The sequence below is a fragment of the Berghia stephanieae genome, chromosome 12, assembly GCF_034508935.2.
Source record: "Berghia stephanieae isolate SIO BIC M18660-M18661 chromosome 12, UCSD_Bste_1.3, whole genome shotgun sequence".
Classification (NCBI taxonomy): Eukaryota; Metazoa; Mollusca; class Gastropoda; order Nudibranchia; family Aeolidiidae; genus Berghia; species Berghia stephanieae.
The window spans coordinates 18,057,695-18,085,194 of NC_088371.1; the positions used below are offsets into that span (position 1 = coordinate 18,057,695).

At 36.0% G+C, this 27,500-nt stretch overlaps 1 protein-coding gene across 2 annotated transcripts in view; it reads right to left on the minus strand.

The window, feature by feature from the left end:
* Positions 1-27,500, minus strand: part of LOC144957494 (kinesin-like protein KIF28) — a 42,418-nt gene that overhangs the window by 14,697 nt on the left and 221 nt on the right. For both annotated transcript variants that reach the window (XM_078888815.1, XM_078888816.1), the window contains exons 1-15: positions 27,407-27,500; positions 25,765-25,968; positions 25,381-25,513; positions 24,707-24,786; positions 23,409-23,526; positions 21,773-21,884; positions 7,957-8,064; positions 7,492-7,622; positions 6,364-6,434; positions 5,769-5,829; positions 4,454-4,618; positions 3,219-3,340; positions 2,677-2,852; positions 1,262-1,393; positions 1-139 (exon numbers count right to left, since the gene is read on the minus strand). The exon at positions 1-139 is cut by the window's left edge and continues 13 nt beyond it; the exon at positions 27,407-27,500 is cut by the window's right edge. In XM_078888815.1, the coding sequence (XP_078744941.1) occupies positions 1-139; positions 1,262-1,393; positions 2,677-2,852; positions 3,219-3,340; positions 4,454-4,618; positions 5,769-5,829; positions 6,364-6,434; positions 7,492-7,622; positions 7,957-8,064; positions 21,773-21,884; positions 23,409-23,526; positions 24,707-24,786; positions 25,381-25,513; positions 25,765-25,968; positions 27,407-27,451 (1,797 nt within the window). In that variant the 5' untranslated portion in view covers positions 27,452-27,500. The remainder of the gene's footprint in view (positions 140-1,261; positions 1,394-2,676; positions 2,853-3,218; positions 3,341-4,453; positions 4,619-5,768; positions 5,830-6,363; positions 6,435-7,491; positions 7,623-7,956; positions 8,065-21,772; positions 21,885-23,408; positions 23,527-24,706; positions 24,787-25,380; positions 25,514-25,764; positions 25,969-27,406) is intronic.

Here is a 27,500-nt window from a genome sequence, read left to right on the forward strand (position 1 = left end):
CGAACCGATATCAAAACCATTGTTTTGTGCAATTTCCTCCTGGGCGGATTCAAAAGTAATTACAGGCCAAGTTTCCTTGGAGGCATCTCTTTGTTTTGGGTGGACAAACACAAAGAACTGGGTGGTGCCGAATAGAACCCTGGGAAAATTCAAACAAAATGGGTAAATTTGTGCGGCTATGTGGTCTAGTAGTATGACTCTTGCTTCCCAACCGGAAGGTCCTGGGTTTGAGCCTCACTCGGCACATAGTTGAGCCCTTGGAAAAGGCTCTTTACACACTTTCTCTCATCGTACTCAGGTGTAAAATGAGTAGTTGGCCATTAACAGCGTTGTCTCCGTCCGGAAAACTTGTAATATCGCCTAACAGGCGTCATGTCCCGTCCTACATGTTAAGTGTTGCTGTTGGACAGGGACCACCTTGTAAAGCGCTTTGAGCATGTTTAATGGATATTGCGCTATACAAATGCTCTAGCTCTAGTTTATATGGAACAATTTTGTAACTTCACTGAGAGGTGTCTTGCTCTGATGATATAACTTGGAATAGACCTTAAAGACAAAATTTCCCCTTGGGGATGAATAAAGGGAATTTTAATTTGTTTTTGTTTTTTCAAAATCATTTTAACGATGGTCAGGAACCCAATGGGTGACAGTGATATTCGAAAGTTCTGGTTCTGAAGTTGTGTCCTTGGGTAAGGCACTCAACACACATTACCCACTCTCACCTCAGGTGTAAATGAGTCCCTGACTAATAAAGGCAGTGACGGATATTGTTAGACTGTAAGTAGAAAACGGATAACGCTTATCAGGTGACTGGTACTGTATGAAATGAAGATATGGTTCTGTATGGCCTGCTGGGGAGAATAAATGAAACATTGTGAAGTGCATTGAGCACGGTAGGTAAGGAAATTGTCCTTCAAATCCATTAGACCCATGGAGCTGGAGTTTATCCCGGTTTCTATAGCGTGAAACGGACAAATAGCAATTGCTTGCTACCCTCTGGATAGGATGCTAGTCTATCGCAAAGTTCTTTCCACCAGATCTAACAGACCCAGCTACCCAATCACTGTTGGGTGGACAGGGGGGGGCCAGAAAAAATCTCGACTGCACCCATAATCGAGCTCAGTCCCTTTGCATGTGAAGCGAGTGCTCTGCCAACTGAGCTATCGGGACCTTCCCCCCCCCCCCCCTCCTCCCATTGAGCATAGTAAATCCTTAGAAATGGGCTATATAAATGTTCATATCTATTTATTTATATATTTACCTGTCATTGTGATTGAGCTCCACTTTGTCCACAACAGATTTGCCATTATGCATCAAACGTACGTTGGGCTGACCGGGTTCCAGGGTGAATTTGTCTCCATCCATCCTCACTATGGCATGGCGAGGGGCAATGCTGGGGAAATTAATATATATATATATATATATACAATGTAATAGAAGGAATGAAATTGACGTCACTCAGCTCTCTGTTATTAATTGTATTTAGACACCCATTTCAATGATTATTTCTCACTAAATTATATCAATCAGACTATAAATGTTAAAGATTACACATAAGTAGTTTTGTGTGTGATGTACTTTTTATCCAGCTGGTGGATGTTGTGAATATTTTACCTAAACGCATTGCATCAATACATATCATGTGACCCGCCATCTCAATACAGTATTATGTTTTGCGGCTATGAGACGCGCCTTTGGACTGGAAGGTTGAGGGGTCGAGTCCCACTCTCAGCAAAAGGCTCTTAAATAACATTCTCTCGGGTGTAAAATTAGTACCTGGTCATTATCAGATTTGTGTCTGTTGGAAAACAAATTGTATTGTAATGTTGCCAAACAGGTTAAGGACCCCGTGTAAAGCGCTTTGAGCATGTTTAGTGGATATTGTGCCATAGAAATGCACAAGTTTGGTTTGTTTTGTTTTGTTTTTGTTTTTTTGTTTTGTTTTTTTTAGGGGGAGGGGGGGGGGGGTGGTTCAAGAAATTGATAATGAAATTGTGACCTATCTCCTCAAAATAGTATTGAGTCAGTTTGGCTTAGATGATAAAAATTGACCCTAATGTAAAATTATGAAACTTGGGGTAAGTTTCTTATTTTTATTCTTTTTTTTTTTTTTGTTTTTGTTTTTTATTTCCTTTTTTTTTTTCTGTATCAAGGAGAATGAAAATAATTTCTTAGGCTGACAAAAATAAAAAATTCATATATATATTTAAAAAACCCTTTTTGACAGCTTAAACCCAACATAATGCCATTTTGAAGTGATGGACACTTCAGTTCCAAGAGCCTTACTTAGTTACTGCTCTGAAGTAGGACTATCTGTGGTCTGTGCGGCTATGTGGTCTAGTGGTATGACACTCGCTTTCGGATCGGAAGGTCCTGGGTTTGAGCCTCATGCTCGTCACATAGTTGAGTCCTTGGAAAAGGCTCTTTACTCACATTCTCTCACCGTACTCAGGTGTAAAATGAGTACCTGGCCGTTAACAGCATTGTCTTTGTTCGGAAAATTGTAATATCGCCTAACAGGCGTCATGTCCCGTCCTACATGTTAAATGTTGCTGTTGACCAGGGACCCCTTGTAAAGCGCTTTGAGCACATTTAGTGGATATTGCGCTATATAAAGCTCAATTTATTAATTTTTTTTTTCTATCTAAGAATAAAAAGGTATTGTAATCTTTTTACCTAGGGCCGACCAACACCAGCTCTGTCTCTCCCTCATCTTTTCCATTTCCGATCTTCTCCTCTGGCGTGTCAAAGAAGTTGATAATGTGACCCGTCAACTGTGGGTCCATGTTGATGTTGTACATGTGGGCTATCGTCTTCTTTCTTTCCTGCATCTCTGCAAGACCACTGCCTCCCTGTGGGTAAGAGATAAATAATGTTTAGAGTTTGCATCTATCTTTTTAAGTACTTGGCTGTTTTTATATAATAATAATAATAATAATAATAATAATAATAATAATAATAATAAATAATAATAATAATAATAATAATAATAATAATAATAATAATAATAATAATAATAATAATAATAATAATAATAATAATAATAATATAATAATAATAATAATAATAATAATAATAATAATAATAATAATAATAATAATAATAATAATAACAATAATAATAATATTAACATTAATAATAATATTAACAACAACAACAACAACAACAACAATAACAACAACAACCAGAACAACAATGGCCATTGTTAAAACACCAACCGAAAGCTGTGCCTCCTTTAGTTTCTCCTCAAAGGTCTTCCTCATTTCCTCCATCTCCTTCTCATTGCCGGCCAGACGAGCGTTGTAGTCCTCCTCCATCTCAGCCTTCAGTTTGGCAAGTTCTGAAGGAGAAGCAAAACAAAGCAAAATAGAATGATGACGATGTTAATAAGGGATAAATTAAAGAAATATCAAAACTCCCATACACTCACAAAAAGTGATAAATTAAGGAGCAGGCAGAAGAAAAATAAACTGTGGCAAGACAAAATTAAAGAGTGGACAGACCTGGACCTTAATAATAACATTCTAGAAAAGAGACCATGATGAATGGCGTGAGGTTTTGTGAAGTCTGCATCTTGCATGTTCCCCATACGATCAAATGGTCATGGGAATGAGTGAGTGAGTGAGTGATTGGTTTATGATAAGGATCTGAAAGGTGTCAGTGGAACAATGGCCAGACAAAGCTAAAAGAAAAATACAAGAAAAAAACCATCTAAAAAATCAGTTTTCCTGGACTGGAGATTGAACGGCAGATTAGCGCAATCAGAACGTCAGATGTTTTAATCCCCAGTTGAAAAAAAACTGATTATTTTTCTTTTTTTTTTTTTTTTGCAATGTTTGTTTTTTACTTGATTTTTTTCTGTTTTGTTTTGGTTTTGGTTTTGGCTTTTTTGTTGTTGTTTTTTTTTTTTCTTCTTTTATACAGTTCTACATCGATTGCATGGCCCTCATCAGACAGAACATGATCATCAGCTTCAATCACCTCCATCTTCATATCCTCAGGCAGCATGGCCTTCAATTCCTCATTTTCTTCCTGCAGATCCCGTCAGCACATTTTGTGGACATTCATTGTGCATATATTTTGAGGAGGTAACTTTCAAAACATGCCTTCAATAGATAATGAAGTAAAACTTTCAAAACAATCTATTGGACATCCTTAGAATCATCAGAGAAAATTGGAAGCTTCAAAAAAACCCACTCATGCTATTTTGTTCTATGAGGTAAATAAGTATTTTTTTTAAATTCTTTAAGTCACTAAATAAATAACACAAGACTGCAGTTTTCTCTAATGGATGAAAATGCGACAAAACGTTTTGAAAGAAAGCTACTAGTATGAAATCTCAAGTTTTTTGTTGTTTGTTTGTTTTTGTTTTGGGGGTTTTTGTTCTTGTTTGCTGTTGTTGTTGCTGTTGTTGTTGTTGTTGTTGTTGTAATGTAACAGTGATTGAATTTACCCTCATCTGACAGATCCTCGTCGTCATCTTTCATCACCTCCATCTTCATATCTCCAGACAACATGGCCTTCAATTTCTCATTTTCTTCTTGCAGTTCTCGGATCAACTTTTCTGTGGGATCCTCGTTGATGGTGGCTGTGGTCTTGATCTGTTTGGCTCTGTCGGCTGGAGAAGGAGTAATACATAGTTTATCATCATATGAAAATAGCTTGTCTTATATAATAATAATAATAATAATAATAATAATAATAATAATAATAATAATAATATAATAATAATAATAATAATAATAATAATAATAATAATAATAATGATGATGATGAGATGATGATGATGATGATGAGATGATGATGATGATTATTATTATTATTATTATTATTATTATTATTATTATTATTACTATTATTATTATTATTATTATTATTATTATTATTATTATTATTATTAATATTATTTTAATAATAATAATAATAATAATAATAATAATAATAATATAATAATAATAATAATAATAATAATAATAATAATAATAATAATAATAATAATAATAATAATAATAATAATAAAAATAATAATATAATAATAATAATAATAATAATAATAATAATAATAATAATAATAATAATAATAATAATAATAAAAATTTATGATAATAACAGCAATGATAATAATAACTAATTTATCAGTCTATATATTTTTAACGTAAAGTAAAGAAATTGAGATGGGTAGAATGAGTATCAAGAAGATGTTCTTGAATGACAACATTGATTTATCTGTTATATTTAGACCTCTGTTCTTTTTTTTCTTTCTTTCTTTTTATCCAGTGTCTTAATATTCATAAAATTAATGATATCCTTATCAAATTTTGTTTTCATAATTCAAAATGGTTTTGGAAAAGAATAATTTTCAAATAATTATTTTTATTTCGATTCTTTTTTTTTTTTTGTTGTCTGAATGTTTAAAAAGTAGTAAATTTCCTTGGATATGGAGGCGGGGTGATGTCTAACATTATATTATAAGGTACTAGTTGAGTCAACACTGACAAAACACCAGAAAACTACTCTAATCAGGAGGTTTACGTACCGTACCCTCAATTGAAAAAGAAAAAAAGGGAAAAGGCGCCTGGTCATGTTCTAGATGAGGTCCAACCACCTTAAATCGTTAAAAAGTTAAGTATTGCAACATTTGATCAACGGTGGGTTTTTTTTTAATTTCCTGAGAAGACTGTCTGCTTTCGAGCTCTATTTGAGTTTCTTGCTACCTACTACTTTGGCTACTTTTATGATTATTGTTAAAAACGTTAATTTTTACCTACCGTATCTGAGAGTTGACAAAGATTCCTCAAAGTTGATGTCAGCGGGACTGACGGCTGCAATCTGGATGTGAAAATATAAAGGAAAAGAGAATGTTTACCTTAAGGATATAAAGGAAAAGAGAAGTTTTACCTTATGAATATAAAGGAAAAGACAAGTTTTACCTTATGAATATAAAGGAAAATTATTTTTTTTACTTCAAGAACATAAAGGAAAAGAAAAAGTTTACCTCAAGAATTTAAAGGTAAGAAAATGTTTACCCCAAGAATGTAAAGGTAAGAAATGTTCTAACTCAAGAATGAAAAGGGGGGGGGGGGAATTACCTGAAGAATGTAAAGGATAAAAACGTTATACCTTAAGAATGTAAAAGAAATGAAAAGTTTTACCACAAAAATGTAATGGGGGGAAAAAAGTTTAAATTTTCAACTGCCTTTTTTTATTGGCTGGAGAAGAGTTTTGAGTCCAAAACGTTCCGTGATTTTGTGCATTGCGCTTTTTTTTTTCTTTTAAAAAGCTGTTATATTCATTTTTGTACATCACCATATTGAGGAACTTCTGAGCTTAAATAAAAATAGTTTTAATTTTTTAAAAACCCACCATGATAGTTTTGCTGTTTCCTCCCAGGGCATTCTTCAACAGTTTGGTAAGGACTGAGTCACGGAAAGGAACTGGCAAAGGAAAAGGGAAAAAGAATTATCATATTATCATAAAATGTGACCCAACACAATAATTCAGTATTATGTCATAGGAAAGCTTGGCTCAGTGGTTCGGCCTTTGCTTCGTAACCGAAAATACCGAGTTCGATTACCCGCCGCTGCGCTGTGTGGCCTTGAGCAAATCACCTCACCCTGAAAAAAAAATGGCAGAGGTCGTCAGGTGCTTGGTATGGGTAGGTCTAGCGACTCTTCTCTTTATTCTTAGTATTTTGTTCGTGTCCGACGTCTTTATCCGGAAGACGGCAGAGGACGGCAGTGCCGAGTCGTCGGAGTCAGTCTCCGAAGTGGGTTAGCCCTAAGATGGCCTGTTCAAAGTATTGAATAAAAATGAATGTATAGCATCTTCAAAAGAAAAAAGAAAACAAACAAACAAACAAACAAACAAAAAAAACACCAAAAAAAACAAAAAACCCACGAAAAACCAAATACCCAACACCGAACGTTTTGGGCTCAAATACCTCTTCAGCCGACAACAAAAACAACTGAATTTAATTTAATTAACAGTTTTAGAAATGTTTGTCTGAGGAACGGTTTTGTTATGCCCGTGGTACTGTGTTCAGTAATTTACTCTCTTTTTCTTTCCTTTTATTTATTTATTTATTTTTTTTTTTTTTTTTTTTTTTTTTTTAAAAGACTGTTGTTGTCTCTTTTAAAAAAAAAAAAAAGGCCTGGCCACGCTTGCTTTGTGCGGCTATGTGGTCTAGTGGTATGACACTCGTTTTCGGATCGGAAGGTCCTGGATTCGAGCCTCCGCTCGGCGCATAGTTGAGTCCTTGGAGAAGGCTCTTTACTCATATTCTCTCAGCGTACTCATGTGTAAAAATGAGTACCTGACCGTTAACAGAGTTGTCTCTTTCCGAAAAAAAAATGTGTAATATCGCCTAACAGGCGTAAGTCTCGTACTGAGTGTTAAGTGTTGCTGTTGGCTAGGGACCCCCCTGTAAAGAGCTTTGAGCACCTTTAGTGGATATTGCGCTATATAAAAGCTCAATTTTTTTTCATCGTTTACCTTTGACATTTTTCCCTGACGACTTGTCTGCCAAGGCAGCAATGCAGTTCCCAAGACAAGACAGAGACTGGTTGATGGCGGCTCCCTCTTTGAGACGGTCTCCGGTGGCTCCAGTGCTGTCTGCCCTCTCACTGGTGATGAATGAATGGTAAAGGAAGGGGGAGGGAGGGAGGTGTTAGGCATGCATAGAGTCAATTATTTGAATTAGTTGTAGTAGTAGTAGTAGGTGTAGAAGTATCATTATTATTTTCATTTTTGTTTTTACTATTACTATTATTACCATCATCATCATCATCATCATTATAATTATTATTATCAACCAAGGGCCTACCGGTGCGAAATCGAGACCAAAAACAGCCGCACTATAACACAAACACCAATAAACCATCAATTAAACAATCGATGAAACGATCAAACAAACAAACAAAATAAATGACAAATAGACAAGCAAACAAACTAACTAACCTTCCAGCCAAATCGACAAGGTTGATGACAGCAGATTTGGTAGTGTCCTCCCCAGCGGCATTCTGGAATTTCTGAAGGAACGTGATACCAACGATGGTATGGGCACGGCTGTGGGAAGAGGAGAATAAATTGTGAGTGTGACGAACAGTGGGATAAAACGTAGCCATCGTTAACATATAACCCGACACTAGAACTCTCTAGGACTTACAGTTTGACGTCATTTTAAAGGTTTGTGCAGCGTCTTGTGAGTTGTCGTTAGTAGAGCTCAAGGAAACAAAAGATTGTCTTTTGACATCATTTTTTGGTCAGTGTCAGGCTATAAGCGATGGCTACGCTAATACCGTAGCCATCGTAAAGTTATAGCCTGACAATAACCAAAAAATGAAGTCAAAATGCCAGTCTTTTGCCACAAAAGAAAACAAATCGTGAGTTGTATTCAATAGTTCGACCAATGAAATAACTTGTTTCCTTGAGCTCTACTAACGACAACTAGCGTTATCTCTGTCCGAAAATTTGCAATATTATCGCCTAACAGGCGCCATGTCTCGTCCTACATGTTAAATTAAATGTTGCTGTTGGCTAAGACCTATAGTATAACGCTTTGAGCATGTTTAGTTGATATTGCTCTAAATATAAAAGCTCAAGTTAAAAAAAAAAGGTTAAGCCAGCCACTCTTACTTAGTGTCTTTTCGTGTGTTTTTTTTAAATATCGATAAATACATAAGAATATTTAGACCGCGAACAACACTCAATAGCCATTAATAATGTGTTCAAAGTTATGGCACGAGCTGCAATAATTGATCAGATCTAAGCATTTAACGATAATATTCTTTTCTGATGACAGTCACGGTCCATTGGTCAGATGAGACTCCTATTGAAGGAATTAAGCTGACGTCAGTGGTCGGTTCTATGTTATTGGTTTTGCCGATAGAAGAAGGTGATTAATTTTCACTAAATTATACTTTCAATCAGACTGTTTACGTTAAATGTTACATACATTTGTGTGTAGTTTGGTACCGAACCATTGACCTGGCGGGTCGAACAAATGAGTATTTACTTGAACAGATTTCAATACTGACAATCACGAGAAAGAAGGAACGAAATTGGCGTCACTCAGGTCTTTGCTATTGTTTTTAGACAGTCATTTTAATTGGATTCATTAGTCTGATGTCACGTCGCCCAGCAACGGCGGCAATCGTGGTTCTAAACAAAGAAAATCGGTACTTTGTATTCTTCATGCTAGCTAGAACTCTTCATATTTCTTGTGATCAGAATGTGTAAAAGTCAAAACATGATCACATTTAATAATGTGTTTTTCCTCTGGATACGCTTTTATGCTCGTCGGAGAAATATCTCATAAGAGCGCCCGCCATTGTTCCGATAGTTTAGAGACAGTTACTAAGTTACGATGCGTCATTACGAGGGAAGTGACGTTACGACTGTTGAAGCGTATTATAAGTTCTCACGAAATTATATCAATCAGACTATAAACGTTAAAGCTTACACAACAACAACAACAACAACAACAACAACAACAACAACAACAACTCAACAACAACAACAACAACAAAAACAATAAGAAATGGATCGGGAGTTTGATAGATATGAAGATAGGTAGATAGAGAGGTAGGTCGTTAGGTGGGTATGTCTGTGCGGATGTGTATGCGTAGTATTGTAGTGGGATATGCAAATAAACATTGAAAAAACAATAAAATAACAAAAGAAGAGTAAGAAAGAATAAAAAAAGATAATAAACACGTAACCATCACACACAAACAAAACAAATGTGTAACCAATGACTTATCTCATTCTCCCTCCCTCTCTCTCTCTCTCTCTCTCTCTCTCTCTCTCTCTCTCTCTCTCTCTCTCTTTCTCTCTCCCTATCTCTTTTTTTTCTTTCTTTCTTTATTTCTCTCTTTTTTTTTCTTTCTATCTATCTAAATCTATCTATATATCTATCTCCTCCCTTTCCCTTCAGTCACATGGATACGCGATCACAAGGATCGATCAATACCCCACAACACTAACACAGCCAAACACTGACAAAATGCCTTATCCTGCATTTTTTGGCCATTTTTTAAAACTTCAAATACCTATGAATAAAGATTATAAAAGTATGGCCCCCCGCTTGCAAAAAGAAAAAAACGCATTTTGAAAGAGCCTCAATAAGTTAATTTAGGAGATTGCAAGGAAGTAAAAATTGGTAACTTTATTTTACAAGTTGAAGTGTCATCTTTTGTAATTCATCAATAATAGCTAATTGGAGTAAAAACACTCTCTGGTAAAAATAAAGAAAGATGTGTTATGTCAGACAGCGACAGTAATTAATAAATAATGCACTTAAAAGAGTTATAGGGTGAATGGATGGATGAATGGGTGGATGAATGAATATGAATGACGTAAGCATGACGTAAGCGTTACGTGAATCTAATCGATTGATTAAAATTTGGTTTTAATCGCGGCGACTGCTGTTGTTTTGTTGCTTGTTCGTTTGTTTTGTCTGTTTTTGTTTTTTCTTCTTTCTTTATTATAAATATTTTTGGATCGGCACTTTTTACTGATTAATTAATTAATTAATTAATTTTAAATTATTATAATAATAATAATAATAATAATAATAATAATAATAATATAAAAGTCTCTCTCTCTCTCTCTCTCTCTCTCTCTCTCTCTCTCTCTCTCTCTCTCTCTCTCTCTCTCTCTCTCTCTCTCTCTCCCCCTCTCTCTCTCAGATATAATAATGTTATTTCGCGTTCCTCTTTATCTTTCAAACACAACCAAGTGCTCGACTATTCTTGACTAGACGTCTAAATACAATTTGGAAAATCACATAAGAATCACAAAGTTAAAAGGTAATACTCGGACCGATTTTATTATTCAGCACACAAGAGTAGTGGAGTGGAACACATCGAAAAGGACAGTTTGTACGGCTATGTGGTCTAGTCATGGCGTACTAAAAGAGTCTTATAGTAGGGCTATGGGTCTAGTGGTATGACACTCGTCTTCGGATCGTTTTTATGTTTTTAAGGATTTTACGGCGATTGCAACACATTTAAGTTATTTCAGCGCCAGTAAAAAGGAAGAAAATGGGATAGTAAAAAGCTCTAAAATTACAATTAAAGCACCCAAGAAAAAGTAAGACAAAGAGGAACTGGGAACAAATAGGGATCAGATGTAGATTCCAAGAGCATACCACCAATGTACTTAGTTTGAGATCACCTATAAATCTCATCCGGACACGAGCACAGGTCCAACAATGAGGAAAACACTCAAATGCTTACATTATACATTCAAAACAACAAATATAATAATACATAACAGAGAGATGATTTACAAGGAAAAAAATAACTATGCATTTGACTGTTTCCCTCCCAGCTAGGACTCCGGCCAGGGCCAGGACAAAAACAAGTAATCTCATTCCAAGACAAAGACAGAAAGCATGTTGGAAAACAGATATAAGGGGATAGAAGACACAGTATGTGCCCACTGTGGGAGGTCAGGAACTCCACCCATGTATGACACTCGCCTTCGGATCGGAATATCCTGGGTTCGAGTTCCGCTCTGAGCAAGGCATATTTCTGTCCTTGGAAAAAAAAAGCTCTTTATTCACAGTGTCTCACCATACTCAGGTGTAAGATTAGTTCTAGCTTGGCCTTTAACAGCGTTGTCTCTGTCGGAAAAGATTACAATATGGACTAACAGGCGTCGTCATGTCTCTTCCTTCGTGTTAAGTGTTGCTTTAGGGTAGCAAAATTAAGTACGTTTAGTCGGGTTTTTACTACTGAATACGATGAGAGAATGTGAGTAAAGAGCCTTTTCCAAGAACTCAACTTAGCACTGCTCGGAGCGGGACTTGGACCCTGGACTAACGGTCAGAAGGCGAGTGTCATACCACAAGACCACATCGCCGCAGACAATAATATATATATATATATATATATATATATATATATATATATATATATATATATATATATATATATATATATACATTCAGGGCTTCTCTACGTGGCAAAAACAAGAGTCATTGACATCTGATCATTCCAACCATAGGGTCAATTTTTAGCACCTGGTTCACCTTAACATACTACCGTTTTGAGACAATAGCTCACTTAATACACTATTCCATCATAACACGTATATCCACGTATCTAACTATACTGGCATGTATAAAGAAAGTCACATCAAAGAGATTTTGATCACATTGAGAAACAAATGTATATTATATACACAGAAGTATTACATGGGCACACTGAGAAAAAAAAGCATTTTTTTCTTTCTAATATTGACCCCTCCCCCCCCCCCCCCCCCCCCCCCCCCAACCCCTTCCAAAAAAAAAAAAAGAAACAATTCCAATATTTATCAAAACTAGACATCTAGTCCCCACCTTATCAAAATGTAATCAAGCCTGAGACCTGTTTGAACTCGCTGATTTGAGACTATTTAAACAGGCCGTATGGTCATGTTAACTCTCATTACCAGCCATTTTCAGAATTTTTCATGAAACCCAACACAAAAATAGATATTTTTTTTTCTACTCAAACAGAAAAGGAACAAGTACATTCCATACATAATATTGTCCAGTGTTTAATTTTTATCGCTATAACAAAGTATTTTCTTTATAATTTATGATGTACAAAGGATATCAGAATGAGATCTAACTGTTGGTTGAATCGTAACGAATGTGACGATTTTCCTATGGGTGGTAAGGAGAGGGTTAATCCATGGATATAATTTGAAGTAAAAGTTTTCTGGCCAAATGTTTAAATAACTGTTTTGGCCATGTATTGCAGAATAGCAGAATAACAATCAATCGATCAATCAATCCAATCAGGATTCTGGTACCGAGTCAAAATCAAGACATCTTAATCAATATAATCCACACAAAAGTCATCAATGAAATCGATTTACATCAATAAAAAAGGTGCGGATCAATAATACCCCGAATCTGACATCATATATCAGTCTTCGTTTTTTTTTGTTTTTTTTTTTGCATTTTTTTTTTTTTTGGTATAAACCAAGACAGCAGTACCAGTGGTGATAAAGTAAAATGTATTGTACAAGTAAATGGACCATTGGCCTCGTATCCAAAGAGTCGCAAGTTTGTAATTCTAAATGCCCTTTTTTAACGGTAGTGAAAAGGGGTTCAAAGGGGGTCTTATGACCATACAATATAAAACGACTCTTTTACACCACTCGACTCAATAATAAGAGGCTGCGAAATCGGATGACATCAAGTGTGGAAGAAGGCTTTAAGTTTGTGCGGCTATGCGGTCTTGTAGTATGACACTCCCTTTTGGGTCAGAAGGTCCTGGGTTCGAGACCCGCTCTGTGCGTCCTTGGAAAAGGCTCTGTACTCACATTGTCTCACCGTGCTCAGGTGTAAAATGAGTACCTGGCCGTTAACAGTGTTGTCTCTGTCCGAAAAAAATTGTAATATCGCCTAACAGGCGTCATGTCTCGTTCTACATGTAACGTGTTGCTGTCGGTTAGGGACCCCTTGTAAAGCGCTTTGAGTACGTTTAGTGGATATTGCTCTATATAAAAGCGTATTAAAATGAATATGAGAAATCAATAATACTGGTTGGGAAGTCTGGCTAGTGGAATCCCTTAATTATAATTAAATAACTGAACCGTTGAAAATGCAGGTAGGCATTGCATTCAATCTCTTATTGCCACATTTTCACCCCTGCAACTATTGATTATAATCGAGATGGCAAATTGCCAAGTGCCAATAAGGTATAATACAGTAGAGCATGCCTATAGCGGGACTTTTGGGTCCAGCAGAAAAATCCCGCTGTAGGCAAGTTCCCGCTATAGGAAAGCAGGGGAAAATGTCCCAAAAATATACACGATTACCCCCCGTTTTTAATACATTATTTCCAATTTTGAAAAGTAGCAAAAATCTATAGGAGTGGGTGAGTTAACGGCGTTTTTCTGGCCTGAAAAATGCAATATCGCCTAACAGGCGTCATGTCCCGTTCTACTTAAGCATTGCTGTTAGCTAGGGACCACTTGTAAAGCGCTTTGAGCTCGTTTAGTGGATATTGCGCTCTATAAAAAAAAAAAAACAAAAAAATAGGCCTAGTAGTAGGAACTAGCTGATCGACAAATTCTATCTATTGGCCCTACAGCTCGCTCAATTTTTCCCGCTTTAAGCAAGTTCGGGCCTTTCCTTGACCCGCTAAACCCAAGCACAGGTAATTGAATTTATATAGTAAAAAAGAAGCGGGGTTTGTGTAAGATCCCTTTGTAGCGGGTGCCGCTATGGTCATGCTCTACTGTAATATTGTACAATATGAGCTCTATTACAGAATGTCAAGTTTTTATAGCGAGAGTAAAAAGAAATGAAATCTGGATGAGAAAAGTGACGATTTTCCAATAGGTTGTATGGTACAGTAGAGCATGCCTATAGCGGGACTTTTGGTCCCAGCAGAAAAATCCCGCTGTAGGCAAGTTCCCGCTATAGGAAAGCGGGGGAAAATGTCCCCAAAATATACATGATTACCTCCCTTGAATGTCAATAAAACTAACGTGACCCATGAGCCTTGAAATGGACTATCTTTGGTTCACTTTTTGTTTTTTGTGTGTGTCTTTATTTTATTTTTATTTTTATTTTTATTTTTATTTTTTTTTTTTTGGGGGGGGGGGGGGGGGGGGGGGGGGTCTGAGGTTTAGGCAGGAAGGACTGTACTGTAAGGTGTGCCCCTTCCTCCCCCAGAACGTCTCATGGGCTTGGGGGAATCACACCTGATGGTTGTCTTTCTAAACAGGCTTGAAGAAAGCCTTGATGCCTGAATGTTTCTTTGACTTTGTGACGATCTCATAATCCCTGCAAATTTGCGATTTCGTCTTCCTTTTCTTGTCTACTTCGTTGATTATTTCAGCTTTCAATTCGAGTGAGAAACATTTCCTCTTTCCTTTGGTAGCCATTGTTTCCTCAGGATTTCTCTTGATACGAGTACTAAAACTAAAATAGTAAAAATAATACGATTCGAACGAGTGCGAATGATGCGTATGCTTGAGCAGCAACAATTGCAATGAATGAGGAATGGCACAATAGGGCTGATCTGGATTAAAATGTACACACCACCGCGTGCGTACAAGCCTCTTCTCTCTAATTGGCCAAGGGCTTTACACACGGCGTTAGCTTGTGCAACGCATCTCTTTTAACCCTCTTCTTACCAGCCTTTTTCAGGATTTTCCCCAAAACTTCACATCCAACTAACACAAAAATATATTTCTTATCACTCAGACATAACAGCAGTAAAATTCTTGCGATACATAGTTTCTTTAGCAAAACATTCTCTACAACACACTGTTTATTTTCTTTAAACTTTATAATGTACAAAAGAAATTTGAATAATAAAACTGTTAGTTGTATCGTAACGAATGTGACGATTTTCCTATAGTTGGTAAGGAGAGGGTTAAATCAAGTTGCCCAACTTTAATCACCGCAAGACTGACCAGTCAACGCATACAATCATACAAAGAAATAGAGCGAGCGGCAAAAGAAGTGCGGGTAGACACGAGAGGTGTGAGTGAAGACACGAGCGAGACAAAGGCAGACGGAGGCGTGTGTGTTAGAGAGAGACAAATGCCAAGTCTACGTCACTCGCTGAGTCGCGGCGAGTGAAAGATTTAGCCGATCGATAAATTCTTGGCCCGACAGCTCGCTCAATTTTTCCCGCTGTAAGCAAGTTCGGACCTTTCCTTGACCCGCTAAACCCAAGCACAGGTAATTGAATTTATATAGTAAAAAAAAGCGGGGTTTGTGTAAGGTCCCGTTGTAGCGATGGTCCCGCTGTAGCGGGTGCCGCTATGGTCATGCTCTACTGTAACTATATATAGATAGTGCAATGACATTTTGGTGTAGTCAAGGCAGGGTCAAGTCCAGCGGTGAGAATGGTAATGCAGTATAAGACCGTTTTATGACAAAACACTGTTTATTCCACCCCTCTCCATAAACAGTAACGCGTAATGGTATTATGTATACAATTATAATTTGTGACGTTAGATTATCAAACGTTCAATTTCCCTAAATTAGATTTTTGAAAAAAAGAATTATCATTTAAATATTTTTGAAATTGTCTTTTACTTAGAGATGACGAAATCGAATGGATTGAGGGGTAAAATAAAAGATTTCTTATACTCTTGCGTTTTGGAATTCGAACTTTGTTCCCAACGCGCATTCGCAAGCTCGTGCAGCATGTGAAACACGTCCGGAATTCCAAAAAGCAAGTGTAAGAATCGTAGTATATTCATACACACTATTTAAGTGTTGCTTGGGGTCCACTGATTTGGAGGCATACTGATTTTTTGGGGGGTGATTTTCTTTGTATTTTTCTTTCTGCTTTGTCCAGCACTGGGGGGTCCCAATAGCTTAGTTGGTAGAGGACTCACTTCACACGCAAAAGGACCGAGATCGATCCCGGGTGCAGTCGAGATTGTTTTTTCTTTTGATCCCCCTGTCTACCAAGCAGTAAATGGGTAGCTGGGTCTGTTATATTTGGCGGGAAGAACTTTGCGATAGACTAGCGTCCAATCCCAAAGATAACAAGCAATTGTTATTGTCCGTTTCACGCTATGGAAACAGGGATAAACTCCGGCTTCATGGACCCAATGGCTCTGAAGGACTACTTTTGTCCAGCACTGTTTCATGCGTTGTTTTGCCCGCGTACGGTAAAAAACAAGAACAAAAGCTCAGCAACACACTTGAGTGGTGTAATAATACCTACAATCTCAATGGCAAACACAGCACTAACGTGCTACACAATTCTATCTACGCAGCCGTGCAACTCAATGATAAATCGCCTTCTGTTCATTTTTTGCGAGAGAGATTTAACACATATTATGTGTGACCTAGCGTCTCATGGCGGTATTATATCGGGGTCAACCGGATGCCAAAAAAATTGTCCTTTAAATACCAGAACGTTAAATCAAGCCCACAATATATTTCTGTAATAAGACTTGCTAATAATATAAACATATTGATACATATACTATGTATGTGAACGTCGAGTGCGATGATATCGTCACAAAGCCACAAATACGCGGTTTGAGCAGAATGCGGTCTCGGCCCAATCACGACTTTATCCGGCAGCGATACAGATAGGGTTAATCTCCAATTTATAGGACATTGAGAGCCACTTAATTCTTTAATTCTAGATAGATTGGGACTCTCTCTCTCTCTCTCTCTCTCTCTCTCTCTCTCTCTCTCTCTCTCTCTCTCTCTCTCTCTATCTATCTATCTATCTATCTATCTATCTATATATATATATATATATATATATATATATATATATATTATATATATATATATATATATATTTTATTTATCTATCGATATCCCTTCACCTCCCCCCTCCCCCACCCCCGCTTTTTTTTCAACCGGGCGAGCGATTAAGTTAGTTATTATCATTATTATTATTATTATTATTATTATTATTATTATTATTATTATTATTATTATTATTATTATTATTATTATTATTATTATTATTATTATTATTATTATTATTTTTATTATTACCCTTTTAAGGTGATTGATCACTAACAGAACTGGTTGAAAAGAGTGGTGATTGTTAGATAGTGCAATATCCATGCAATGTGTACATGAGGGAGGCAGAGGATAGGACAGATCGTCGTGGAGGCATATGATAGGCAACGTGCATACAAGCACAGGCCACGGATAAATAAGGAAGTAAGTAAGTAAGTAAGTAAGTAAGTAAGTAATAGAGTAAGTAAGTAAGTAAGTGAGTATGTAAGTAAGTAAGTAAGTAAGTAAGTGAGTATGTAAGTAAGTAAGTAAGTAAGTGAGTGAGTATGTAAGTAAGTAAGTAAGTAAGTGAGTAAGTAAGTAAGCAAGTGAGTATGTAAGTAAGTAAGTAAGTGAGTATGTAAGTAAGTAAGTAAGTAAGTGAGTAAGTAAGTAAGTAAGTGAGTATGTAAGTAAGTAAGTAAGTAAGTGAGTATGTAAGTAAGTAAGTAAGTGAGTATGTAAGTAAGTAAGTAAGTAAGTGAGTGAGTATGGAAGTAAGTAATTAAGTGAGTAAGTAAGTAAGTGAGTATGTAAGTAAGTAAGTAAGTGAGTATGTAAGTAAGTAAGTAAGTGAGTATGTAAGTAAGTAAGTAAGTAAGTAAGTGAGTGAGTATGTAAGTAAGTAAGTAAGTGAGTATGTAAGTAAGTAAGTGAGTATGTAAGTAAGTAAGTGAGTAAGTAAGTAAGTAAGTAAGTGAGTATGTAAGTAAGTAAGTAAGTAAGGAAGGAAGGAAGGAAGGAAGGAAGGAAGGAAGTAAGTGTACCAAAAAAAAAACAAAAAAAACTTGAGAATTCATATCGCGCAATATCCACTGAACGTGCCCAAAATGTAGCAGTGACTATGAAAAATGTTTTTTTCTCTTTTTGAGGAAAATTTTTGTCTAAAACCAAAGCCCTATCTCGCACTGAGTAAAAATGTTTTTGAATTTTAAAATCCATTCATAAATAAACAAGTTGTGCAGTTTCAAAGGTGTCATTTATTTGGATGACCCGCAAAGAGGAAAAAAACGCGAAAATATGGGACGCTTTTTCGGCATTTTTTTTCGACCTTTGGTTGTATCTTGCGTAATAAGTGTATTAAAAGATTGAAACTTGAAGAGCAAATTAGGATGGTGTTTTGTAAAATACGGGAAAAGTACTCGTCATATTCATATGAAATTTTACAACCAAAAAGAAGAAATGTTCATGTATTACCTTGTCAGCGACAAAACCTCCACGCCCGGTAGTTTTAGAAATATTTTACTCCAAATAGTAAAAATCTATTTTTAACGGTCTTCTGGTAATCGCACGAGTTTTGTCGCTTGACATGATCTTAAATGACCTTTTTTCTAACCGTGCGCCAACTTTCAGTTATATTCATCGATAAACAGCGTCGTAATTAATTTTTTAAAATAGCATATACGAAACGGCTTCGTCCCATATTTTGACGCGAATTCGGGCACTTCGTGAGCGAAAAAGAGGCCCAAAGATTTGTACGGGATAGTCATTGCTACAAAATGCATTTCATGAAAGGGGGGGGGGGGTCCCTAAGGCAACAGCAACATTTAATATGTATTCAATGTTTACACAATTTTTTTCCCCAACAGAGACAACGCTGTTGACAGTCAAGTAATCATTTTACACCTGAGTACGGTGAGTAAAGTGAGCAAAGAGCGTTTTCCTAGGAGTCAAGCCCTGGACCGTCCGGCACGATCACGAGTGTCATGCCATAAGATCACATTATAGCCATACATTTAAAATGTGAATGGTGTCCCTTCAACTGAACAAAACTCGTTTCGAAATTAATAATTTCTGATAATTTAAAATGTTAAATTCACTTTTCGACGTAATATTTTTTCCCAGGTCTATATTATATTATATTATATTATATTATATTATATTATATTATATTATATATTATATTATATTATATTATATCACTTTAGATTATATTATATTCAAACTAAGCACTAATAATGGTACCGTTTGTGACGTATTGATTTTAGTCAATAATCCGTGACCGGTAGACTACAAAGCTGTCGGCGTAGTAAACCGTTGACAAAACGCCTATTAAAAAATTTGGCCAGAAATATTTCAACTTAATATCTCACTATTTGTTATCCCTCAACTTGTCCAAAAACAAAAATCCTTAAACCTGAAACTTCCTTGAAGTCATACAAACATACATGTTATGTCCATGACGTCACAGGTTAAAGAGTTTTATTAAGGTTTGGAGTTACCTTAATTTAAACGACATACGAGGTGGAACTAAAAAACTTAAATTCTGGCCATAATAAAGATTTGGCGTTCTGAATCATTGAAGGTAGAATTAGTGTTACTGTTGTGGACTTGTTGGTTGTTGGTACGTGAGGAAAGGAACGGGGCCGTGAAATCGTTAGATCGATCTTGTGTAACGCACTGCGTACTACATAGGATATAGCCTATAGGGCTTCTCTCTCTCTCTCTCTCTCTCTCTCTCTCTCTCTCTCTCTCTCTCTCTCTCTCTCTCTCTCTCTCTCTCTCTCTCTCTTTAGCAATCCATATCCCCGTCTTTATCTAACACATACATACACACGAACACACAATTCTTCTTGTTCTTCTTTTTCCTCTCACATTCACATTTGACGGTCGATTGGCGTATCTAACAGACAGGGTTATTTTTAGCATATATGGGACTCATAGATGCAGATCAAAAAGCTTAAAAGTCATTACACAACAGTTTTTATGAAGATACCAATTTTACACGCGGGGTTAAAAAAAAAAAAGAGTAAAACCAGACATATTATTATTTATACTTATACCGTTGTGCTAGAGAATGGCTATGTAGGTGATATTATGTAACCAACCCACCGCGTTAAAACTGTTATAAGTTGGCGCGACTTACATGCTAAAAAATTGAATTAATGACCGAAATATGAAACCTCGATTTAATTTATTACTTTATTGATAGATAAGGACCAATCAAAGACCACGAAAAAAAAAAATTAATAAATACAGTCCACTCCGGATAATCGCAACACCTTGGGATCAGTGAAAAGTGAAAATGTTGCGATTAACCAAAGTTGCAATTAACCAAAGTTGAGTTTCCTGTCCACTATTGCAATATTTTACAGAAATATGGTAAACTCCAATGAGTTTTTGTAAACACTGTTCTTACGCCACCACAGACTGAGCTATTTGATTGAAATAAAAACTTTATGGCAGCCCTGTATAGATTTTTTCAAGCAAAAGGGGAAATTTGTCTCTAGGGTCTATTCCAAAAGGAAGACTGGAATAACCCAGGCGTCAGCCACAGTGCCGCACCACAAATTGAGCTAGGGCTTGCTCAAGGCCACACATCGCAGCGGCGGATGATCGAACTCTGTATCTTTCGGGTACGAAGCAAAGACCGTACCGCTGAGCCATGGAGCAAGGCTGGAGCAAGGCAAGTTAAAAGGCTGTCAATCTTTTTCCCTTTGCATGTGGAGCAAGTGCTCTACCAACTGAGCTATTGGGACCCCGGGATAACAAATGTGACTCACGTCTCAAAGAGATATTATGTCAGGATGAACTAGGGGCTGGAAATTTAAACAATAATAAAAAAAAATTGAGCTTTTATATAGCGCGATATCCACTAAAAGTGCTCAAAGTGCTTTACAAGGATTCCCTGGCCAACAGCAGCATTTAACATGTTGGACAGAACATGACGCATGTTAGGCGAAATTACAATTTTTTTTCGGACAGAGACAACGCTGTTAACGGCCAGGTACTCATTTTATACATGAGTACGTGAGAATATGTGAGTAAAGAGCCTTCTCCAAGGACACAACTATGCGCTGAGCATGGCTCGAACCCAGGACCTTCCGATCTGAAAGCGAGTGTCATACCAAAAGACCGCAAACATGAAACTTGAGGTTACTTTCTATTTGTTATGCTGGAGAATAAATACAATTTATTACATTGCAAAAAGTTGAATATTGGTCTCTCTTATCACTTCAATATTTAATTCACTAGGGTCCTAATTCATCCCAACATAATACCTTTAACTCACTCAATCCTAGAGATTTTTGCTACTTTTCAAAATTGAAAGAAATGTACTAAAAATGAGCATGTACATAGATAATTTTTTTCAACTACCATTAACATGCAAAAACTATAAAACATTAGCTTAATACTATGCCTATAATTTGTCTCATAAAAATGTAATAGACAGGCATAGGGTAAAAGTAACCCGGATAAACTACGGATATAGTCGGTGTTAGGGTTGAGTGAGTTAAGAGATGGGGTCACAAATAAACAACAGTAGAAACAACTTACCTGCTCGTAGCATTCATGTTGGTGGCAGCAACAGTTCTGTTGGTTGTGCCTTCTTCCATCTTGGTTTCAATGTCTATATAGCTGACCACTGGCTTGATCTGCAGGTTTTCAGCTGTAGAGGATAAAGGTGGTGTGCTTATTGTGTGATTTCGATGGAAAACTTTGTCAGTTACTCTGATGATGACTATGAACATTTATAGAGCGCATTTCCTCCGATTTTTTAAAACCCTGCTCAATAATAATAATAATAATAATAATAATAATAATAATAATAATAATAATAATAATAATAATAATAATGCATAATTTCTATAGCGCCCCTTTTAACCAAAAGTGCTCAGAAGCACTTATACATATATGCACATATGATCATATATATTATATCATTCATCAAAATCAATAAAATCACTCACAGAAAACTGAAAGAAAATACACTGTCTTTAAAGAGGCTTTAAAGGAGGACAAAGAATTACCGTGTCTGGTGTCAGCTGAAAGAGCATTCCACACAGAAGGAGCAGAATATGCGAAAGCACGTCATAAAGAATTTGACTTAGGAATCAAACGGTTCAAGTACAAGGAAGTAGATGAGCGGAGAGAGCAATCCGGATTGTAGATAGAAAGAAGAGATGACAAGTAGTTTGGAGCAGTGCCATGGATGCACTTGAAACAGTATCAGGCAAATTTGTAAGCAATCTGCTTCTCCACGGGAAGCCAATGCAATGACTGCAAGACTGGAGTGAAGTGATCTACTTCAGAATATATCATTTATTCCCCACAGAGGCCATATATAGAACCATATTTCCATTTCATATAAAACCAGTCATCTGTTAGGCACGTTTTTTGTACTAACACTCTTATACTATCCATCACTGCCTGTGGTCAGGCATACATTCACACCCGAGAAGAGTGGGGGAATGTGTGTAAAGTGCTTAAACAAGGACACAATGTCGGATTCTAAATTTTCCATGATCACAGCCAACTAACTATCCAGCCACTGATCACAATTAACATTGCTTGATTTGGTGACAAGATGAGACACCATACTGCAGATCCACTGTCATGTAATGATGATGATGGATGATGGTGATTATACCAAAAAGTACTTAATAGCCCCAAGACGCCTGTAGCTTGAATTCATCCCCATCTCTGCTTCATAAAAGAAACACTGACATTTGCATGCTACCTCTAGATAGAATGTCAGTCTGATAAATCTAATAGTAATAGACCCAGTTCCCCAAAGCTAATTTGACAATGGTTAGACATTATTATTTTGTTCTCCCAATAAAATGGATAACTCCAAAACAAAAAACAAAAAAACTTGAGATTTCATATAGCATGCTAAAAGCGCTTTACAAAGGGTCCCTGGCTAACAGCAACACATAACATGTAGGACAAGACATGACGCCTGTTATGCGATATTACATTTTTTTCCAACACAGACTGTTAATGATCAGGTACTCATTTTACACCTGAGTACGGTAAGAGAATGTAAATAAAGGGCCTTTCCCAAGGGCTCAACTACTATGCATCGCTCAGAGAAGGGCTCAAACCCAGGACCTTCTGATCTGAAGGTGAGTGTCATACCACAAGACCGCATAGCCGAACCACCACCAACAATAACAAGAAAGTAACTCACCATAGAATCCAGTCTTGGGATGTTGTCGTATACGTAGTCCACCCTTCTTACTGGCACCTTTGGGGTCTAACAAATCTCTAACTTGCTCATTGTAGATTTCTAACATGCTGAACGTCACCTGAAAAATTAATTGTCAACAATGATTATCTCAATTTAAATTTTATCAACAGTAGTCCTTAAGAGCCATAAAGCCCATAAAGCCTGAGTCTGTTTGTTGTTTTTGTTATTGTTTTTAAGAGTTTTATGCCGCTTGCAACACATTTAGGTCATTTCAGAGCCAGTAAAAAGGAAGAAAATGGGACAGTAAAAAAGCTATAGATTGACAATTACAAGCGCACAAGAAAATTAAGACAAAGGGAAATGGCTATTGAAGTCGAGATTTTTTTCGGACCCTCCTATCCACCCAGTAATGATTGGGTAATTGGGTCTTTAAATCTTGCGGAAAGTACTTTGCGATAGACTAACGTCCTATCCACATCCTATCCAAAGAGTAGCAAGCAATTGCTATTGTCCATTTCATGCTATAGAAACCCGAATAAACTTCAGCTCCATGAACCTGACAGCTCTGAAGGACTATTTAGACAAGATTGTAGCAAGGTAATTGAGACTAATATCCGTACTGTTTTTTTGTTTTTTTTTTTTGCTCTTCCTCTGAGATATCAAGGCCCCCAAAGCATCTCAAACATGAAAATAATGTATGGACAACATCTGCTTAAAAGACCTTTTTGGGTTTTTGTTCTGTACTATCTGTACAATGCAGTCATGACTCATGATCAAGGGCACCTTTCTAAAAAAAATGCTTTGTGAATGCTTTTTGTTTAAAGTAAATATTTTTAACATCGACGTGTATTTGTCAAAAGTATTTATGACATACAGAGCAAACAAGAACCATTTTCCACATATAAAAAAAAACAATATGGGTTCCCATTTCACACAGTCGTGAATGGGCAACTGGTTCCAACTTTGATGAGATAAGATTAACTTTGAGATGGATTCGGCTTTAAAAAAAAAAAAAACTACTGCACTAGTCCATGACAAATTAAATTATTTTTTAAAAATAGAAGACCTTCCTTTAATTTTGAATGAATTTATTGATGATAAAAATGGACTATTTCAAAATATCACAGTGAAAATAATCTGGTCCAAAAGTGAGCTAAGAAATTCAGTTTGTTGCTTTTTTTTTTGTTGCTTTTTTGAGGGCCTGTCTTTTTCAGGCACACCTCTCTTCTTCTATGCTGTTGGATACGTGGTGAATAATAAGAGTAGATGAAATAAAAAAAATATAAGAAGATAGTTACCTCAAATTCTGTGGTATCTCCGGATGCTTTCTTCTCATCAATTCCCTTGAAAATGTTTTCACAGAACTGTGGCACGACACCTATTAGGACAAATGAAAAATATTTGATGGGAGAATGTAAAAGGGTCAATCCATATTTTGAGCCTGACTAGAAAGTTCAGAACAAAAGAAAGGAAGATATAATATTATTTTTAAAAACCAATGGATGCTTATAAAGGTCATTGAAGCTTGAGTTGCATTGCTGTGAAAACAATTAGGTTTGCAGTTTTTACAGAGAAAATTATGGAAAAAGTAATTATTACAATGAAAATAATAGAAATTTAGACATTTCATAAAAAAGGTGAGCTTTTATTTAGCTTAAAATTTACTAAATGTGACCCTCCATCTCAAAGCAGTATTATGTAGGGGAGATCTAGGTGCTGGAGTATGAGTGTATAAACACAATTATAAAACTTGGGGGATAAATCATTTTTTTCATCATGGTAGAGAGAAAAGTCTTATAATATTACAACCAACTCAAAGTTCCTATTTCTTATTTTTTAATTCTAAATTCACTTTTAGAGGCCTGATTCATCCCAACATAATACCATATTGACCATATTGGTCACAAATGTGCTCATAACAACAAACCGCAACAAAAAAAAAAAACAAAAAGAAAAAACAAAAACATCTTACCTTTGTTGACACCGTAGCCTACAATGGACCATGATTTTCCAGAGCCAGTTTGACCATAGGCAAACAAAGTAGAGTTAAAACCGTCCCAGGCATTCTGTAGAACACCTTTGCCCAAGTCTTCATAGACTTTTTTCTGTTATTGATAAAAAACAAAAGTAATGCAAAAGGCAAGGTTTGGCTGATGGTGATGATGATGATGATGATTATGGTGGTGTTGGTGGTGGTGATTGTGGTGGTGGTGGTGATGATGATGATGATGATAATTATGATGATGATGATGATAATTATGATGATGATAATTACGATAATGATGAGTAAATGCTTATTATACAAGAAACCAAAGGTTTAATAATGCACATAAAAGGTTGACAATGACATACATACCTGATCTGCAAATTTTCTCCCATTGGGATGTGAAGTGTCAGCACCAAAATATCCATCAGCCCCCTCTTTACATCCATCATGTGACCAGTAGCTGAAGTCAAAAGTGAATTTCTTTTCCTCTCCGCTACTAGGGTCAGTGATCTTTGTGGTTGGGCCATTCATGTCAACAATCAACGTGGCATTTCGTTGCCTTTCTCTTTTATTGTGAGACGGATTAAGGATAGTTAACTCAATTTCAGAGACAAATTTATTTTTTTAAAACCCAAACAAAATGCTTGTTTAGTCAAACAAAGAAGGATCATAATGCTTATGTAATATGACTGCCACGAGTCACGAATTTGAAATGCTATGCCTTAAAAAGTGGACCTTTATTACAGTAAGATCTATGGGACTGAGGGTCAATTACTGTAATTACATCTGGGGCCCTCTCAAATATGAGGCGTATTATATTCATAAAATCAGAAATTCTGTTTCATTCGTGGTATAGATGCATGCCCTAAAAGACACCTTAATCCTGGGTCAAGTCCGTATAAAAATTCAATTTAAAAAGAATAAGAAGACTTTGTTTCGATTTTTAAAGGATTTTTAATGAAATGAAAAAAATCATTTTCCCAAATACCGTAGTGAAAATCAGTTCGTTGCTTTTTTTTTTAATGGCACCTCTCTAGTAAACCTGATTTCCACAGTAAAATAGAGCTGCAGTAAGACACTGGGCCAGCCCAACACTCGATTGTCTTTCATTTAAATAATAATAATAATAATAATAATAATAATAATAATAATAATAATAATAATAATAATAATAATAATAATAATAATAATAATAATAATTGAATAGCAATTTAATCTGCAGCAAAAGCTGGAAATAAAGAGAGCACTGTACATAAATCATAAACGCTGGTGGCTATGGGTTTATTACATTACATGTTTAAGACAACATTTACAAAATAAATAATCATAAAACTTTAAAAAGAAAAAAAATCGAAGTGATCTGTGACACACGACAGATCATAACAGATCCTTTGTCACAACTTTTCTATTCTCTCTCCCGCTCACACCCAATCCTGCGACGATTTAGTAAATAATATAGGCTAATGAAGATCTCGTGAAAAGTTCTTTACCACTAAAAAGCAAAGAAAGTTTAAACATGTAAGTTTTTTAAATAGAAGAAGGTCTTTGCAAAAAGATTTCTCTTTGAAGAGATGCATAACAAGTTTGCTTAATCAGTGTCTAATTGATTAGACATGTCCTCAAGAGTCAAGAGAACACTCACTCTAATAGTTACAATGCAAAAATATGATGCATATATTTAATAAAAGGGCCGGAGACTAGAATATATTTTTTAAAATAAATGATTGAACATTATTATGATCCCAATCTAAACCCAAGATTCAAATCTATAGAACATAATCAATGTCACAGTCTTCTAATCTAAATTTTGAAAATTGTTCCACTGGTGCTTATGCCATACTCAGGGAATGAGGGGTTGGAGAGAGTGTTATAATTATGTGTTGATAATCAATAGTCTAGTAAACTTAAACTTTCAGAGTTCCAGAAACAATGACAAATGATTTCTATAATCTGAAAACATTTTAAAAGTGAAACGATCTTATTTATTTAAATATGCTATAAAAAAGGATATGAAAGGGCGAACCCTAACAGCAACTTTAACGTTTTCCTCGGGCATCGTATCTTGATTTTATCCTCGGCTTCAGAAAATGCAATTGACTTATGGA